Source organism: Cyclopterus lumpus, chromosome 5 (assembly GCF_009769545.1).
Source record: "Cyclopterus lumpus isolate fCycLum1 chromosome 5, fCycLum1.pri, whole genome shotgun sequence".
NCBI classification, from domain to species: domain Eukaryota; kingdom Metazoa; phylum Chordata; class Actinopteri; order Perciformes; family Cyclopteridae; genus Cyclopterus; species Cyclopterus lumpus.
The window spans coordinates 7,864,910-7,883,793 of record NC_046970.1 but is presented as its reverse complement, the minus strand read 5'-3'; the positions used below and the strand labels follow the sequence as shown (position 1 = coordinate 7,883,793).

The 18,884-nt window shown below is 42.5% G+C and overlaps 1 protein-coding gene across 5 annotated transcripts in view; it reads left to right on the top strand.

Moving 5' to 3' along the window:
- iqsec1b (IQ motif and Sec7 domain ArfGEF 1b) overlaps positions 1 to 18,884 on the top strand; it is a 178,606-nt gene that overhangs the window by 112,166 nt on the left and 47,556 nt on the right. Inside the window, exon 1 of one of the 5 annotated variants that reach the window (XM_034531981.1) lies at positions 9,368 to 9,994. The exons of the other annotated variants lie outside the window; for them this stretch is intronic. Coding sequence (XP_034387872.1) covers positions 9,918 to 9,994 — 77 coding nt within the window. The 5' untranslated portion in view covers positions 9,368 to 9,917. Of the gene's footprint in view, positions 1 to 9,367; positions 9,995 to 18,884 lie in introns of those variants that run through there. 5 annotated transcript variants of the gene reach the window in all.

Here is an 18,884-nt window from a genome sequence, read left to right as displayed (position 1 = left end):
CTCTACTCGTGTGCTCCGCGGTCCAGATGATGAGAAAGCTGCTAAAACAGACAATTATATGTTGACTCAGGTCCAGCTGCTCATTAAAAGGCAATCTCTGGGAATTAATTCACTGTTTTGTCATAAAAGTATTATTTTTCTCAGTTTTAGTTTACATTTGTTCAAACATGGTCAAAACTGACACAAACGTGTAAAGTTAAAGATTGCGATAAATAATAATAAAGGGGCATTAGTACAGTATTTAAGCCACATTCTCTCAATGATTCACCTTTGTGGAAAATCACTGTGCTTCCTTGCTATTAAGTATTAATCGCTAAGTTGAAGTGAAAAGCATGATAAGGATCCGTAAGTTTCATTCATCTTTTTGTTAGAACATATCCTAACTATTCTCAAACCAGTTTTCAAAGCTCTTAATATCATTTGGGTTGATTTTGAAAAGAAGGAGCATAGACTTGTTGTTAGTGTAACAACAAGTATTTGAATAATAAATTAAGCGACCAGCAGAAATCACCATGTATTTTGATAACTGATCATTTCAGTCTGAGAATGGACAAACTACGACCCGCTGATCATTTTTTAGAGATGCAGTGACTTTTTTAAAGATAAACTATAGATAGATAGAAATATGTATATATAAATATGGCTTGACATACATTTAGTGAAATTCTCCATGTCTTGGCACAGACACCAATAATGTCTTCGTTCTATGTGTTACATCTGAATATTAAACTTAAAGATGTACATCTTACGTTTACATTTGCATCTTAATATTTTAATACGGACCTCAGGCCATGAACAGAAACCAATATTAGGCAACTTCTGCCTGTTTCAACATTCCTTATTAACATATTTGTACGTGACATAATATTGTTTCAACTAGGCTTTTAGGTCATGCGCTGTATGAGAGTTTTAGAATAATTAAATTCATTTAAATAACATTTACATACAAGCGTATGCAGAAATACTTTTTATTTGTGCACGCCAATGTCAAAAAGCACACTGCGTTGTTATTTTGACAGAAAATGAATTTTATGGTCCAATAAAAAAATAGCCTGTGACTCCATGGATATCCTGAATCTTTTTTTTTTTGCCTGATCAGTTATCGAGGCAAAAAATATAAACGTGTTTTGGTTCCAGCTTAAAAAATGCGAGCATTTACTAACGCTCCCTGTTTTGTATCATTGTAAATGTACCAGTACGCGGCAGCTCTTCCTGGACTCGCCAGTGTGAAGTCAGGACCGGCTACAAAGAGCTGCGTTGTAAGCTTCTGTCTTCGATCCCAGAGACCTTAGGGACAATGGCTCAATCCTCGGCAGGGCGGAGCCTGAAGCTGAGGGAGATAGCCATCAATCAGGGTCCAATTTGAGTCATGTGAGGACGTCATGTACTCGTCACTCCTCCTCAGACCTCAGCTGGCCCCACAATAGCTTCAATTACACGCACGGGGCGGTTCCCCCCGGATAGCGGCAGGCCCATGGGAGCTGTTAGATCCGCGGGCAATGTTCATCGGTTCCCTGAGCTTGGAGGGTGGAGAGGTGGCGATAAGGCTGGCCCTGGCCATTTATCACTCCCCCGATACGTAGTGGGGGATATACGCAGCATTAATGCGCAGCAGGCGAGGGAGGCCTTTAATGAACCCTGGAGGGGGGAGCGGGTCAAGGCGGGGGGGACTCCACCCTCGCATAACCCCCGAAGGAAGAAGGCATCAAACCCCGTATCTCGATCGTATCTCGAAACATTTCTCGACTTCCTTCTCAACTCGCACAAAAAGCTGTTTCCAATCGGCGCCCATCTGAGACCTGAATCTGTTGAGAGCAAATGTAGGTCACATGGTAAACTGTTAAGTTTCCATGAGAATAAACAAGATAATGGGATCCGTTCTGCCGACTGAATCAGCAGAACAGTGTGGCTGCCGGCGCAGTCAGTCGCCTCAAAGGTTTTTTTATTCTTTTTATTTTCAAGGAAATACAAACCGCTGTATTTTTCTAAGAATCAGCTCGGGCGGATGTGGGGTTGGAAACGTGTTCTACAAACAGCACTAGCATGTGCGTGTATGATGTGTGAGGAAGAATGACTTTATTATTCTGGGTTTAAATTGGGAGAGGGCTCAAAGGTTACAAAATCTAAGTAAATAAGAAATTATTTTCACAACTTTTTCTTTGCGTAAACCTCTCCCTAACGGCCATTTCCTCAGCCCAGCTGGTGTTTAGATGTGGGGCCAGTTTCTGGACCTTGTGTGTGTGTAGGTGGTTGTCACTTTCAACTAATGCTGAGATGTGTTCCTCACGCGTCCATGCTACAGGCTCTTTTTTTTCTTTTTTCGTTTGTTGAGTTCACACTGTGAAAAATATGTGCAAAACATCTTACCTAACTATAAGGCAAGGACTCTGTGTCTGTCTGTGTGTTCTTCTCATAACTCGAGAGCTGTTCATCCGATCCACACTCGGTAGTGTGGATTGATGGGGATCCAAAGACGTGCAGGGTTGAAGTTTTTTTTTTCTTCATTTGTTGCATTCATTTCCTTTTTATTTTAAGTGTGAGAGAGACTGACAGAGAAGAGAGAGGGCTGGACTTGTGGCAGTAAGGACTCTTTCATGGTACTCGCTCTATCCGGTTGAAAAAAAACTGCTGTGACATCGGCCTGTTTCTGATTGCCATTCCCCCGAACAGGCATTGCTCGAGTTTGTTGAAAGTGGGCCGTTTTTAGGGAAATCAACTTAGGTTCCATTCTCATGTTCTCATGTTTGCATCCATTGTAATAATATTGCGGATTCCAGCAAGACCAATGTCGATTGGGTCAAATTGCATTCTCAAAAGGTAACTTTTCAAACTTCATTGTCAACAGTGTCCTGTTTATGTGGTCTGTCCGTGATACACGATGGGTTTAAAGGGGATATTTAGCAGATTTGGAACATTAATATAGCAGCAAACAACAATTTCCGGAGAATGTGTTGTAATCAAAGCTTCTCTGCTCTTTCTTTTGGTTGCCGAGCCGGACACGCCAACACATCCGATGTGAGACCACGGCCATGGCGATTCTGAAATCCGATCTGTTAATACCCGCTGCCCACATTGTTTTTGCTTTGCAGCGATACCGACGTAGGCTACGCTGGCGACATGGCTTTTTAATGATCGCTTCTAACCGCTGTTGAAACGATCGACAATCGGTCAATCGCGCTGTCAAGGTGTGGCGGTAGAAAGTCGCTTAGTTTGTCTGCCGTGATTGGAGGATGCTAATTTACATTGTGAAGGGGACACAGTGTTTTATGTTTTTTGTTGTTCTAAAATCAATCTGTATTTCCTTCAAAAAATTATTTGAGCTGGCAGTCTGAACGAAAAGTGTGATCTCCCACAGGGCATTGTACAGTAAAAGCTGTCAGAGTGAGTTCAGATGAAGGCAACCTTTCAACATGTTCTTCAAAAGATACCGAGCCGCTGCTGACCATTTTGCAAATACTGGAATTTTCTATAAAATGAACAGAAATCTGACACCCTGCAATAACCGGCTGAACTACACATTAACACTGTTCGTCTTCCTAAATGTATAGTGCATCTTGGGAGTCGTTATCTTTATTACAAAATTAATAGGACAGTCCTAGTGCTGGTTGTTAGTCCCTGGCCCTGCTGGAGCGAGGTAATGATTCGCTGACCTAAGACGGTCAAAGCCTGTGAATAAAAGCCGAGCTCAGCTGGACTGAAGGGCTTGTCCTCCCCCAGGTGCCAAATGAATTCTGCAGTTATTAACATAACGCTTTCCTCCAGCTCATTTAGCCGCAGCCCACAGCTGGCTACAGGAAGAGCTGCACCTGGTCCAGCAAACAAAAACAGCTCCTTTACTGTCAAGTAAAGAAAAAGCAAGGGTTTTATCATCGTCTTCTCTGACTGATTTAGTGAAGTAGCAGTTATTAATGCTCATTTCAAATGGGATTTCCTTTGGTTACCCTTGTAAAAAAGGGGTGATCAGGCACGGTGGACGTCTCAATCCTTGGGCCCCTGGAGAAACCGCATGATGGATGGCTTACCATTTGGCTCTACCGTCTGCTCAATAATGTGCTACTGGCCCCCCCTGAGCTCCTAGGATGCTCCCGTAATGTCTGTCAGTGAGACAAAGGAAAGTGTTTACACTAGTCCTTAATAAGGCAAGAGTAACATGTGTGGCCCAGTCCATAACCTGTCCTCTTGGGACGCTAAATGAACGAGAAGAAAATTATTCAGTTTGGACGACAGATTTACAACATTAACTTATCTGTGTTGAGAAAGAAAAGCGCTCACTTTTTAAAGGGACAGTCCACTTATTCGACTAAATAATTCATTTCATAAAGGAGTACTATACAGCATGTGAAACCAGTTAGGCTAGGACTTAGGAGCAGCTTTCCAAATTTTGAAGACAAAAAATGTCACAAAAACTACACATTTATAAATTGTGGACCTGAGGTTTTAAATACTTTGGCATTTTACAGGCAGTAAGTCTTGAGTACAAGACACTTTTTTATTTTTTTTGCACAATTCAAACAATAAAATTACAACAGAGATAAATGAATATCAGTGCAGGAAGAGACAAAAAGCTAAGCTTATTTGAATCCTCCACCTATAATATTTAAAATTGCAAACATAAAATGAAAAATGCATAAGATAGACAACAAATGAGTTGCATTATGGGAAATATAGGATCCGTTTTTTCCGTGGCTTGGTCTATAGACTAGATGTGGCCTACGTTGGTCAACAGAGAGATATGAAGGAAGTATGGAATGACTATATTACTATAAATATATATAAGTGATCTATAAGGGCTTGACAATCTGTACAGGACCTCACATCGGATCAGGAAAATCTCTCCAAAAATAACCTTTCACAGGGAAAAAAGGGATGAAACCTTCAGGAGAGCAACAGAGGAGGATCCCTCTCCCCGGATGGACAGATGCAATAGATGTCATGTGTACAGAATGAACAGAGTTACATAAACACATTCAATGAATATGACAATGTATGAATGGACCTCCACAACAATCCATGAAACAGAAGGAGGCATAGAGAAGGGGGGCGGGGCGATCAGCAGGGTCAACGCGGGAGGCCGGCTCACGAGGCATCAGACACAGCCAGGTCCAATGGACCCTATGAGACGGGAAGTCACAAAGACTCCAGGGAGGAAGCAGAAGAAAGCGGAGTTAGTAAGGTGCAATGAAGAGATGTAAATTCATCCATAAGCCGAGAGAGAAGAGGAGATAGGTGCTCAGTGTATCCTAACACATCCCCCAGCAGCCTGTAAGCCTATAGCAGCATATCTAGGGGCTGGAACAGGGCAAACCTGATTCAGCCCTGACTATAAGCACTATTAAAGAGGAAAGTCTTAAGTCTACTCTTAAATGAGGTGACTGTGTCTGCCTCCCGAACTGAAAGTGGAAGCTGGTTCCATAAAAGAGGAGCTTGATAACTGAAGGCTCTGGCTCCCATCCTAATTTTGAAGACTCTAGGAACCACGAGTAGCCCTGCATTTAGTGAGCGCAGCTCTCTAGTGGGGCAGTATGGTACTACTAGCTCCATAAGAATTTTAAAGAATTTTAAATGTGATTCTTGATTTTACAGGGAGCCAGTGCAGAGCAGCTAATACAGGAGTAATGTGATCTCTTTTCTTAGTTTTTGTTAGTACACAAGCTGCAGCATTCTGGATCAACTGGAGAGACTTATTAGAGCAGTCTGATAATAAGGAGTTGCAGTAATCCAATCTAGAAGTAACAAACGCGTGAACCAGCTTTTCTGCATCTCTTTGAGACAAGATGTGACTGATTTTTGAAATGTTACAGTAGTTACATTACATTACATTACATGTCATTTAGCTGACGCTTTTATCCAAAGCGACTTACAATAAGTGCATTAAACCATGAGTCCAAAATCAAGCAAGTACAATTTCTTCAATAACGTCAAACTACAGAGTACTATCCGTAAGTGCCATTTAAGTGCTACTAAAGTGCCAAACTACAAAGTGCTATCGATAAGGGACATTTAAGTGCTACTAGAGTGCTACTACGGCTCTGCCCTATTCAAGGTATTGTCGAAAAAGATGTGTTTTTAGTTTGCGACGGAAGATGTAGAGACTTTCTGCTGTCCTGATGTCAATGGGGAGCTCGTTCCACCAATGAGGAGCCAGCACAGCAAACAGTCGTGATTTTGTTGAGTGTTTAGCTCGAAGTGAAGGAGCTACAAGCCGATTGGCAGAAGCCGAGCAAAGTGAACAAGCTGGGGTGTATGGTTTGACCATGTCCTGGATGTAGACCGGACCCGATCTGTTCACAGCACGGTACGCAAGTACCAATGTTTTGAAGCAGATGCGGGCGGCCACCGGTAACCAGTGAAGGTCGCGGAGGAGCGGAGTAGTGTGGGTAAATTTCGGTAGGTTGAAGACCAGTCGAGCAGCTGAATTCTGAGCCAACAACTCTGTATTAAGAGTGGGCATCTTCGGGGAGAGGTTTAATTACAGCTACTTTGAAGGAATGTGGTACATGGCCTGTTAGCAAAGACACATTAACAATATCCAACAGAGAGGTGCCAATTAAAGGCAACATGTCTTTAAGCAACCTCGTTGGGATGGGGTCCAAGAGACAGGTAGACGGTTTAGCAGTAGAACCCGTTGAAGACAATTGGTCAAGGTTGATGGGAGAAAAGCCATCCAAATATACAATGTATGAACTGGGTACGTTAGCTCTTAGCTAACGTTATGCAGCCAAGCAGGACTGTGCTGCTCACCGGCTGCCAACAGCTAACGTGAACTAGGTTTCCTCCTGCTGATGATCCGTCTCCATACTGCTGACCTGTTTTGTTTAAGTAGCGTGTCACGCACCAGCAATTATAAGTGCCGTGCACCTCTCCCAAACTGAATACCGGCAGATAACGACCGCCACCGGATCAATCAGGACAGCTCTAGCTTATATGTTTGTGGGCAGAGTTTGTCAACTCAACAAAAGCGAACTCTAGCTGTGCTAGAAACTTTATAGGTGTGTAGTTGAGATGCGAATGAAGGCAGAGTTTGGAGATGGGTTTGGTTGGAGCACGTGAGCTGGAAGTGGACCGATTTGGTGTTGCGTCTGCTGTTATCCCATTACAAGATGGTCTCTTGTTTCTTTCTGTGTTCTTTTTCCAGGGTCTTAGTTTGTTGTTAGATGCCAGAACAGCCCAAAAACAGATGCCTTTATTTTAAGAGCTTTTGATGACTATATTTTCGACGTGTTAACACTTCTATAAGGTCTCTTTGACAGATATCTTGGCAAAAGCACTTAAAGATGAAATCCAACATATCCATTATAGCTGACAACTATGACAGCTTCCGCCTACAACCCAGATTATTTTTTTTTAAATCCATCTCTTTGTAAATCCTTCAACTTTATGGACATGAGGCACTAAATCACTGGAACCAAGCATTAAACCAAGCTCGTTAATTGCAGGATCCCGTAGTATTCAGTTGACTTTAATTAATGGAACGCTCCATTAGATACACAAGTGTAGATACACAAGCGTAGGCCTTCAATCAAGTGGTTCAGCCTTGTAGCATACAGAATGAGGTGGGATGTTGTGTTGTCCTACTGCGTTCCGCTCAGCACTGTGAAACTTTCCTCTGCCGTTCTCATGACACGCAGCCTTTTGACAAAACGCCGCCTGTTCTCACTTCAAAGCCACGCGACGGGGCTGAATAATTGCCGTAACGCTGGGCCCGCTCCATCGCACTGCGAGCGCCGGTATCACATCCAAGTCTATATTTTTGTTCACATCTTGCCAGAGCCCTACCACCAGCTGAATCATCACGAAGGAGGGCAGCGACGCCCATTCAAACATTGATAGCTGCATTAAGCAACCGTGCACTCTGCTGCGATAGGGTTTGTTTTGCTTTTTCAAGCTTCGGCGAAGTGGAAAATTGACTGACTCATTTCAGCAGAATGAATTTCACAAACATTCTATCCCTTTGCAGAACAATACAAAGTCCCGAGGTGTCATTTCTTTTCCTTTTTTGTAACCTTTATTCAAAAATGTAAAACCTGTGTAAAAGCAAGTATGATTTTTTTTCACGCAGATTTGTACTGAGAGGGAACATGTGTAAGCATCAAGTATTGATGATCAGCGTTTCTACATTCATCATTAATTCATGCATGCATCTGTACTCTAATCTATTCCCCTTCATGCAGCATTCTTTTTAACAAGTTTCACAATGAGTTTCTGTTGATGGGCCATGTTTTCTTTCTCGAAACCCAGGCTGTCAACCAAGTGTGACTTGATAAGGCGGGGTTACATCGGCAAGGATTCATTTAATCTAATTTAAGTTTCCATCAGAGTTTAAAATACCATAGTCGTCTCAGGGTTGTATTGCTATCTTTGTATTACCAGAAAGAAAACCACCGTTTTAATAGGTTATCTTTTAACTTTATTGTGTTATCTGACTCTGTTTGTCTACGATTCTGTATATTTTAAAATTTTAGTCAAATATAAAGTTAAAAAAGAGTAAGACTCTGTCGCACAATTAATAACCAGGGCTCAACACTATTAAAAGATCATGATCATGGTTTTAGGTGCCAGCCTTATGAACAAGATCTGTCGCTGCTGTCGTTTTCTTAACAGATCCATCAAAGACGGCGTAATTCCGCTGAGAGATGATTTCCCTCTCACATACAGCTAAAGAGATGTGGGTGCTTACTTTCTGTTTTAAAACATTGTTTTTTACTGATGGCAACCAACGGCCATGACTTGGTTGCCAATTAGAAATCTGGCAACCCTTATTGCCGAGCCCTGAAAAGCAAGTTTATGGATTACATTTAATTTTGTTATAGTTTAAATAAATATAGAAATGCTTGCTTACCTAAATTAAAATAAATAAATGTGCCTAAATTGGCTATAAAAGGAAGTGTTTGGGGGGTGGGGGGAGCAGCTCTGTATTCCTCAACAAAATGTTACATTGTTAGCTAAGGAGTCATTCAGTTACTTAGCCAAACGTTACTCATGATGGCTCGGCAGAAAAGATGAAATTTCTTCTCTTTTGAGAAAAAGCTGTTGGCTGAATTAATTGAGTAATATGGCAAACTAAAAGAAGATAAAACGACAGACAAAAAAAAGAGACTTCAAACCCACTCTGACCCTGAGCCCTCCTCCCCGACCAATCAGCGCGAGTCACATCAAGGGGTCCATCATTGTCTGCTATCGCTGTGCTCAAGGTTGTCCTGGCAACCAGCCCATACTTTATGTGCACACGTGTGAGGCTGGGCCCTCACGAGAGCCGGCTTCGCCCCTCTTCGCACCATGTGCTGCTGCTGATTAGCTGGCAAGAGGCTGCGCAGCATCTGATAAAGCCCTAATTGACGCGTCAACCGAGGGAGGCCTTTGTGTGCTTTTTGTTGGCCCCAGCGAGGCGCCGCGGAGTCAGACCTTCTCACAGTGGCCGCTTAGACAATAGAAGCAGCTGTAGCTCAACTCTGATGAGCTGTGATGATCGGGGACCTCCTCCACTATTGACATACTGGGGAAGAGGAGACGGGGACAAGGAGGGAGGGTTTTGTTCAAGAAAGAGGGTTGTTTTGGGGAAAACTTTCTTTTTTTCCCCTTCTTTTTGACCCAACAACTCCTGCAGCCATGGCGTCCAGTGGCTGACGTCTCTATCGAGGCACTAGAGAAGCTTTTTTTTGTGTAGACACACGGGGAGGACAGGACAGGACAGGACTGCACTGCTCGGGATTAACAAAGGGAGCAGAGGGATGCAGGTTCAACCCCCTCCATGTGGCCCAGATACACACAGGCATATGCTGAGATGGGACTGTACCATGTGAGGTGTCTGACAGACTAAACTGTGCTTTGCTCTTCTGAATGTTCTTTTTAAACCAGCTATCTATGGGACCTTGGACCAATGACATTTTTAATCTGAGCCTCTGTTATTCGCTGACAAAATGTTGAAGTTCAAATCTTTTTGTTTGGATTACTGGCAGTTCCTCTGTCTCCAGCCTCTAAACGGCTTCTATAAAAGGTGAGATAATGTTTGTTGATTCCAAAGCGTTGTCTCACACAGGGCTAAGACTTGGTTCAAATTTGTGTGGCCCTCTCTGTGAACAGATTTCTTCTGCTCTTATTGTGGCGTAAAATTGCTTTGTTTTTGTTTTGCTTACTCTACGTTGAGAAGGGCTGAAACGAGGTCTGCGAGGTCAATTGGTCTGAATGAAAGCGCTATTGTTGCGGTCGTCCCCCCCCCCCCCACACGACAAGCCCCAGCTTAGTACTCTGCCTATTGTGCGTGTGGTCCCGCTCATTGTTATTGGCTGGGCAGCACGAGGCGGCGCGTGCTCTGTCGTCTGCTATTCCAGCGCCAGAGCGTCCACAGTCTGTGTTCAAGTGTTTTATTTTCCTATTTCTTAAGTTTGCACGACGGATGCCAATGCTCGCTTCTTGTACGCCTGTTACCAAATGTGAAAAATGGGATGTGTTTGTAAAAATACGATGACAACTACCTGCAATTTAAAAGGGGCCCTTCACAGAATGTACGCATCAAAGACAGGTTCAGGTCAGTCAGTGCAAACAGATGTGTAGGAGCTTTGTCAAGTCTGAAAAATAAAACCCCATCAGGATTAGCCTGCCTTACAAACTAGGAACATCAATTGAATTATCTTGGTGTTTACCGGGCAGTCAGGGTCAAACAAAAGATGCAATTGAGTTGCATTATGGAAAGTGTAGGATTTAAGAGTTTTTGGAGCTTGACCCACGCCAGGGACTAAAACAGTCTCGAAACCCATCAGCTACCGGTCTGACAACAACGAGCCTCAAGAGACATCGGGCCGTTATTTTGGCGGTTCTGGAAAGAGACGGTTGTTCACAGTCTGATTAGCAACTTGCGACACAATTAACCAGTTCAGAAGCTAATTTTAAGCTAAATTGAAAATGTTGACCCATTGCTGACAGTATCTTTTAGAGATAAAGTCAGGATATCTCGGCCTCTGCTGCTCTGATTTCCTTTATTTACCTGTGTCTCACAACCTACACAATGGATGGATTGCCCCTTTTAAGCTGGTGCTGGATGATCAATTGAATTCATTTTGATTCATAACATTTTTTGTTAAAATGTTAAAATGTAAAATGCCCATATTATGTTTGTAAGCTGTAACATGTACAGTTACACTCTAGGGCGTGCGGGCCATCTTGTTGCGATAGCATTACAAGACTCAACAAGGACTTCTGCACTAATCTGCATCATTACTTGTCAATGACATATTATCTCTACGTACAAAAGCCTTGTGAGTTGTTTGAACAGTGTGTGGATTCCCTTTTTTTCTTTTCAGTTTTGGTTCAGTCTGTTTTTATGTTGTCGCTAGGTAGCCTATGCTAGCTCGTCATCGGCCTGGAGCAGGCAGGGCAGGACAAAGGGGGCGAATTAATAAATATATGCACAACCACATTATTTAGAAATGCATAGTTGTAGTCAACTGACAGCAAATTCCCGATATATTGCTCTGCCAATTTCCATGTTCCACAAGCTGGTGGCGAATGGGTTAGCTAGCTGAAAGAATATATTTTAATGGTTATATGTATGTTTTACAGGAACTGAAAAGAGGGGGATTGGAATATAAAACACATGACATAGGAGAAGAGAAAACTGTAAAAACGTGAAGGCTTAACTCAAAGCTGCTTCATTTCAGCTGAAAAATATCCACATCAACTTTTTATATGACTTCTGTGGAAAGACATTTAAATGGGTTTTGCAGTGAATGACTATAAAGCCAGTAAGTAAGTGACACACTCAGCTTGGAAGCTAATTTTAGCAGGTTTTTCGTGGCCTCGGTTGGGTCTCATTTTCTCTACGTAATGGGAAAGACACCCGTGGGGTCAGTTGAAGTGAACTTTTCGATCTGGTTCAGAGAACGGTGATCAAAAAGGTGAATATGCGATCTGGAGAGGAGCGTTTCCGAGCGTGGATTGTCACACACCTCTGGGCCATATTTATTCATGATTTCACCCATCCCCAGCCCCACCACCCTCTCTTCCACGCAGCCTTGTCTCTAGAGGGTGGTGAAGACACGGCTTAATGCTTGTGTGTTTTCCATTTAAATACTGGCCAGTGATTGGTCGATGGAGACCCGTTTCATTCAGCTTGAGGATGAGCCAAACCTTTGTGCTGCTTTGGAGTGCGGCGGGACTGCAAAGTGTTAATTTTGCTGTTGGGGTTCCATGATTAATTTTTTCAGAGCCAGACGGTAATCAGCTTCATCTCCGCGCTTCAGTCAGAATGAGGTTATGGCAAGACAGACCTGCTCATAATAGCTGTTGGTCTCTTCATCTGGAAAATCAGTAGCAATCAACTAAATGTATATTGCTTTTTCTTTTTTTTTCAATACATTTTTTAAGGGTCAGTTTACATATATTACAAAAACAAGTATCACTTTTCAAAATCTGCCAAATCGATATCTTAATGGCAGGTTTGTTTTGTTATATTAGTAATTTAGGTGAATCGACCCTGTAATAGCTTCTTTGTGATATCCTTCGCAGTTGCATATCTATCTCTCGCCTCCAGTAGATCAATGACCCCCTTGGTAATGTGTCGACCCCCACTGTTTGTCTGCTAATGGATTTACCTGTGTTAATGTCTGGGGTTGACAATAATGGCCATTGTGTTGATGTGGTGTGAGGAGATCATGTGATTTCCTGACCGTACACAGAGCTGTGGTAAAGGCAGAGAGGTGAAAAACTCTCCGATAGAGCTTGACCCCCTCTGCTGTTGTGGGTCACTGGCCCACATCAAACTGTCCAAACACGGTAGTTCATCAGCACTGAAGACATTCCCCCAACCCCCATTTCCCTACCCCTTCATCATTCACACCCACTGACTCTTTTCTGCCTCACATTTCCTTTTCCCCAGGCAGACGTGACCTGAGCCCATCAGTGTACCACCACTAAATCTTGACAGAATAATTGCACATAAAAGTGGCTCCTAATATGCATTCCAATTCCCTGCACAATGATTTGTGCTTTGCCCTTTTTTCCTCAGGGATTCATCAGATTACAGAGTTTTTATCTCAACATTAACAGACAGAGCCATGGCCTTTTAATATTCCACTCTCATTGTGGAGGGGAATAAGCAGTCTCCGCTCCAAATTTAGGACATCAAAAGGTTTCTTAACAAGCAGGTCCCTGGTCTTTCTCAGACTGATCCTGGCAGAGTCCTGAGTCTTTACAAATGCAGATGAATCTCAGATAAACCTCAAGAGGCTTTCAGGATTCACAACAGCTCACACAAATAATGGGAATGATTTGTTGTTTCATGCTCTAGAGCCCACTGTACACTCTCAGGAATAAAGATGCTAACCCATACCGTAGAGAGTTCTCCAGCTTGTCCTAATAGGAGAATGTTTTTGGTTCCTAGTAGAACGTTTTATAAATATAAAACAAACTTTATAAAAGGCAGAACCTCTAACCCTTTTAGTGGGGTTTATCTAGAAACCAATATAAAAGTTGTACATCAAACCATCAGTCAAAGAACTCCCTATGAGAGGTTCTACAGAGAACACTTCTTGGTGTAATGCTTCCATACAGAAGCCTCTCTGGAGGTTCTATCCGGAACCTTTCCGCCTTCCACGGTTGCTAATAGGATACCGTATTTTCCGCACTATAATCCGGAGTGCCTTATATATGAATTAATTCGGGTTGTGCTTACTGACCTCGAAGCGATTTTGTGTGGTACGCGGCGCTCTGTCAAAATGTTTTAGTACGACTTTGGTAAACTACAAAGCCGTACCGCTTGCAGCATTATGGTGCGTTCACACCAAACGGCTTTATAACTCGCGTCAGTTTATTCGCCAGTCAAGTTGTGTTCATTTGTGTCTTTCGCAACCAGTTGCGAAAAGGGGGCGTGGCTTATCTCTGTGGCTTGTCTCGGTAAAAAGAGTTATAATTTCCTCCATCCACCACGGTCGAAATAACCATTAGTTCTGCTTTATACTTGTTGTGGACATCCCATAAACGTCGGAACATCTAAAATACGGTGTATATATATATATATATATATATATATATATATTACAACCAAGGGGTTCTATACTGTACCTGTTTGTTATCCAAGGGTTTCATCTAGAACCCAACCAGGGGAGTCTATAGAGAACCCTTTTGTATTCAAAGGATTTCATCTAGCACCAACCAAGCAGATTCATCTCAAACCCACCCTGGGATTCCCTGAACAACAATCATGGTTCAATATCTTATTTTTAAGGGGTGTGGGCTTGAAGAATCTCTTAATACCAATGCGCTTAACAATCTTTAAAGAACTATTTAATCTAAAACGGGTTCTTTAGATAAAAAAGGTTCTTACCCCATGTCTTGTAAAAGCCATTCTTCAAAAAAAGGTTCTTCAGAAGCAGTGTTTCTGGGTAAAACCTCAGGCCTTCAGGGAGAATCTTTGTGGAACCTTTATTGAGGGAGTATAATCATCTAAAAGAGACAAATAATAAATATAAGCAGTGGCTTTGTGACAAATTGTTAAATGATAAATGTTGTAATAAAAAGACTGGCATCTAATTGCATTAATTTATGGGCCAATCAGAGCGCAGGCCTGTGAGTGAGTTGGTCCTCAGAGCATGCACTGACACTGAGATCTCTCAAATTCTGCCAGCAGCTTGTTCCCGCCGAGTAATGCAGAGTGCTCTCGGCCTGCCAGCCCGTTCTCCGCTACACCCGGTGGCAGATATGCCTCGTGCGACCAGTTTGACACCAGCCGCCGGCGCCACTCTCTGTGGTTTTCTCCAAGCCATGAAATGTAAACGTGTAAAAGTGTGGCGGTGCAACGTGGAGCTTGCAGTCAGAGCTTTGTAGTCATGGTACAGAGTTAAACTCATGCTCCCTTTTGTTATTTAGTTTGTATTAAGTATTGATGGTGTCTGCTGTTCTTCCAGCTGCTTTTCATCTTGTTTCTTCACTGTATTTAGGAGATTCAGACGGGAGGCAAAATTAAGGCAGCAGAGAGTTCAGTTATCTCATATTTCCATCACATTACTGATACTGACTGTTGTCTTCATGACTGCCAATAGCTGACCCTGCCCATGAGAGAGTGTGTGTGTGTGTGTGTGTGTGTGTGTGTGTGTGGGGGGGCAGCAGACGAATGGAGAGAAATGTAGAGCAGGTGCTCAGAGGAAGGCCACGGGGGCCGGCGGGGAGGGAAATACTTGGCTATTCTTGAACGTCTAAAATAACAAAGGCAAACTTCTTACACAATCTGTGTGAGGACTTGCATTACTGTGTATCAGCATGTCCTCTACATGCAGCGAAAGTGTACGACTACAGGGCCAATTACTCAGGACTTGGGAAGCAGACTTGTGCTCTTGTGTGTTCTAGCAAAAATATGACTTCATGTTTGATCACCTACATGGACATGCACACTGACCACACAACTAAACTCAAAGACTTTTACATGGTAAACTAAGAATACATTGTCATAAACTATAACCTTGGTCAGTCCCCGAAAAGGTTTACTTACTGTACCGTTATTATGTAACTATGATCAGTATTTTCATTGTACTGTTTCACATTTTAAAGGCAGATATTGTTATTTTACAGCTATAGATAAAAATTAGATTCAGATTTTAAATGCAAAACGTAATACAACTTGATGAAGTACAATACATTCTTACAAATTAGTCCTGTATAAAGTAGTTAAAATGACTTCCACTGTCACCAGCTACAGCATTAAAAACCCTATGTGCACATCATGGCCTCAGAGATAGTCCTTTTGTTTAATACAGATTTTTTATTTGTACATTTACATTGTGCTGACATTCCTTTTCTTAAGTGAGATACACCTTCCACAACTATAACATGCAGACCAGTGAGCACTGCTCAGTTACAACAAAGAAATACAATCAGTGGCCACAACAACACATATTCTATCTATATTAATTATGTATTTCCTGGGAATGAACTTGCACCACCCTTATTACCTATAGGGATTAAACTGAATGGAGTGATATCAAAGAATGGACCTCCCTAAAGGTCAACTCAATCCACGTTCTTTTCACATTTTTTTAAGATAGAAACGCCCACTCATTCGTTACCAAAAAGCAGGACGTAGGTTACCAAAGTAAGCTAATCAATGAGGCTATGAAAGATGTGAATGCTAGCACTAGTCAACGTTAGCTGTGCTCGAGTTGGAAATAACTAAAAGGTTTCCGATTTTTGGAATAGGTGTGATCCCGTCCACAGGCACTTTACTTTGCCGCCAGGGAGCCGTCATATTTTTATCTTCAAAGACTCCTTTGACAAAAACATTAATGCTCCCTCGCACATTGCTTAGCTTCTGTGCAGGTACTCCTGTCTGCTTCTGGTATTTGGTAGTGTGCTAACAGCCAACTAAATGTCTGTAGTTACTACAGGATTCTTCAGACTAAACAGCGGCTCCACAATTACCACGCCATGCCACACTCGCAAGAATATCTTTTTGGGGCTTTTCCACACACACACATCACCCATTTCATGTCTCCCAAGTCTTGCCATCCGCTGGTGGGTTTTACAACTGTGCGGGTGGGTTTTACAACTGCACTGCAGATAGTACCGTTCACTGTCCATGTATGTATAGTTAGATACTAGTGCCGTATGGTTCTGGAAACCTACAATTATTGTGACTCTAACTATCCACTCCATTTCAAGATCGGACCACCACAGCAGCTACAGTCGACGTTTTTGTCAGACAACAACAAACAAACAAACGATTTTAAAATCAAGGCAACTCACCGATGAAACCTCATAGTGAGCCGATCATCACAATCCAATAAAACTTGTTACGTCGTAAAAAAGGTCCAGACGATTCAATCCAGTAAAAGATTTTGTCCAAAACACATGATTACATCCATAAATATCCACAAACTGGTGTTGCATCATTTCAAATCAGCCAGCAGATATGACAAAATATTTCAGAATATTCCCTGTAAAAGCCATTTTCAATGCTCGCACTGATAAAAAAAACGGATATCAGACTGTCCGTTGAACTCTAACTTTTCGAATAATACCAAACTTGAGTCAATAGGAGCAACATGTCCTCTTCACATCGCACATTAGCCAACCAGAGTCAGCGTATAAGGAGAGTGCCAATCCTCTTCTTTCGTATATTGTGCGCGCCCACTCAGCCCGATTTGTCAAATTACGCTGGATTTGAATAGCCAATGAAAAGACGAAAACAACGATATGCTGGCCTAGACATAGCCTTAGTAAAACATGTGTAAAATCTTAATTTTCTGTGAAATTATAAAATACTCTTTACTTGGACTAGGTAAGGCTTTATGTTATGCTCCCATTGTGTTTTCCAGCCCATAAGTCCCAGCTATAATCATCTGCAGGTATCTATTTCACAACAATATTCAGGCGGAAATAAGAAAAACTTCTACTTATGTGTGTTCCAACTTATATTACTCAATGTCAGCAGCACTTAAAGTGATTCTGACTGTTGAGTGTTACCTTTCAAAAGAGACCAAAACCATGCATTTACTCCAAATGGTTCTACTACAGCTTTCAATTTACTTTGGGTATGCCTGGATAGGCGTTTTCCCTGAATTTTACAGGAACACTAAGAGGTTAACGCTGCACTCCACTCGGCTGATATATCTCAGATTCAGCGATGTATGACTTCAATCATCTGCCTGGGATGTTATATTACTCCCCGACATTGTTTTGAAATAGTTGATAAGGGGTTGATAAAAACTACCGCGGCCATTCAGCAGCGCCATGGTTCACACCCCCAAGGCCAGATGCCATCTCTCTCGTTATTATAGGTTATTACGAAAAGAGGAGAACTGGCCTTGGACGTGAAACATCTACGCCTTCTGTGCGGAGATCACGGAGATGATTCAGGGGGGTGTTGCGTGGCGGAGAGGAAGCTGCTGATGGAATGCGAACATGCGCTAGCGTTACACACTGAAAGCAAGGAGGGCTTGTGCTCCCACGTCTGGTCTGCTCAGCAGCTGGCCTTACTTGGTAATGCGGCCCGGGTCTCTGCCCTGCTCTCAACAAGAGCAGCTCCGCCGTGTCTACTTTTACGAATGCCAAGGAAAAAGGGGAAGTGATCAAAGGAGCAGTGACTAAAGTAACCCAATTTGTCATTTTTCCTCAGGAGCAAGGAAAAGACGAGTCTGTGTTTTACGATCATGTGAAGAGAGGGGGGAGGAGTGGCATGGGTGGGGATGCTGGTAGAGTTGCTGCTCCTCTCTCTCTCTCTCGTGCAGACTTCAGCCCAGAGTTGCTTCAAAAACCTTTTTTAACTTTGCCGATTCCTAAATTTCAAGTTTCCAGCCTGATGATGTCAGGGACATGTGGGATCTAATGTGGAAGTACTGCATTTCAGTTCGGACGATAAGGTAGGAGGGGATCCTGTTACAGAGCTCCAAAAGCATGATGGTGTACTGCTGGGAGAGCCATCAGGCTTATGGTCTGTCTGCTGGGGAGGGATTCAGATTTTCGGGAGTCTTGTTTTTCATATATTCTGACAGAACTGGGGGACTGGATGCTTGCAAAAGTTCAAACCAGGCTTTGTGGTTATATTCAAGTGTTCAGGAATGATTAAAAGTGGCGTTGTGAAAGGTTTGGCAACTGTGATGTGTAGATTCCCATCTTATGGGTCAAGATCATGAGCATGGTCGGCAGCAAAAAGGTACTTTCAGTTTTTTATTGCAGCTGAAACCTCCATTGGCTACTCTTTAGATAATTGTTCAGAATGTCGGAGACATTGTTCAGCTCAGAAACCCAAATGTATTAAGCCTACAATAATATAAGATATGGAAGATTTTCACATTTGGGAAGCTGGATTCAGCAAACCAACACCCTCCTTGTCATTGGTTGCATACATTTTGTCCCACCAGTTGTGACCAAATACCTTTTATTTATTGGAATATTTTTCA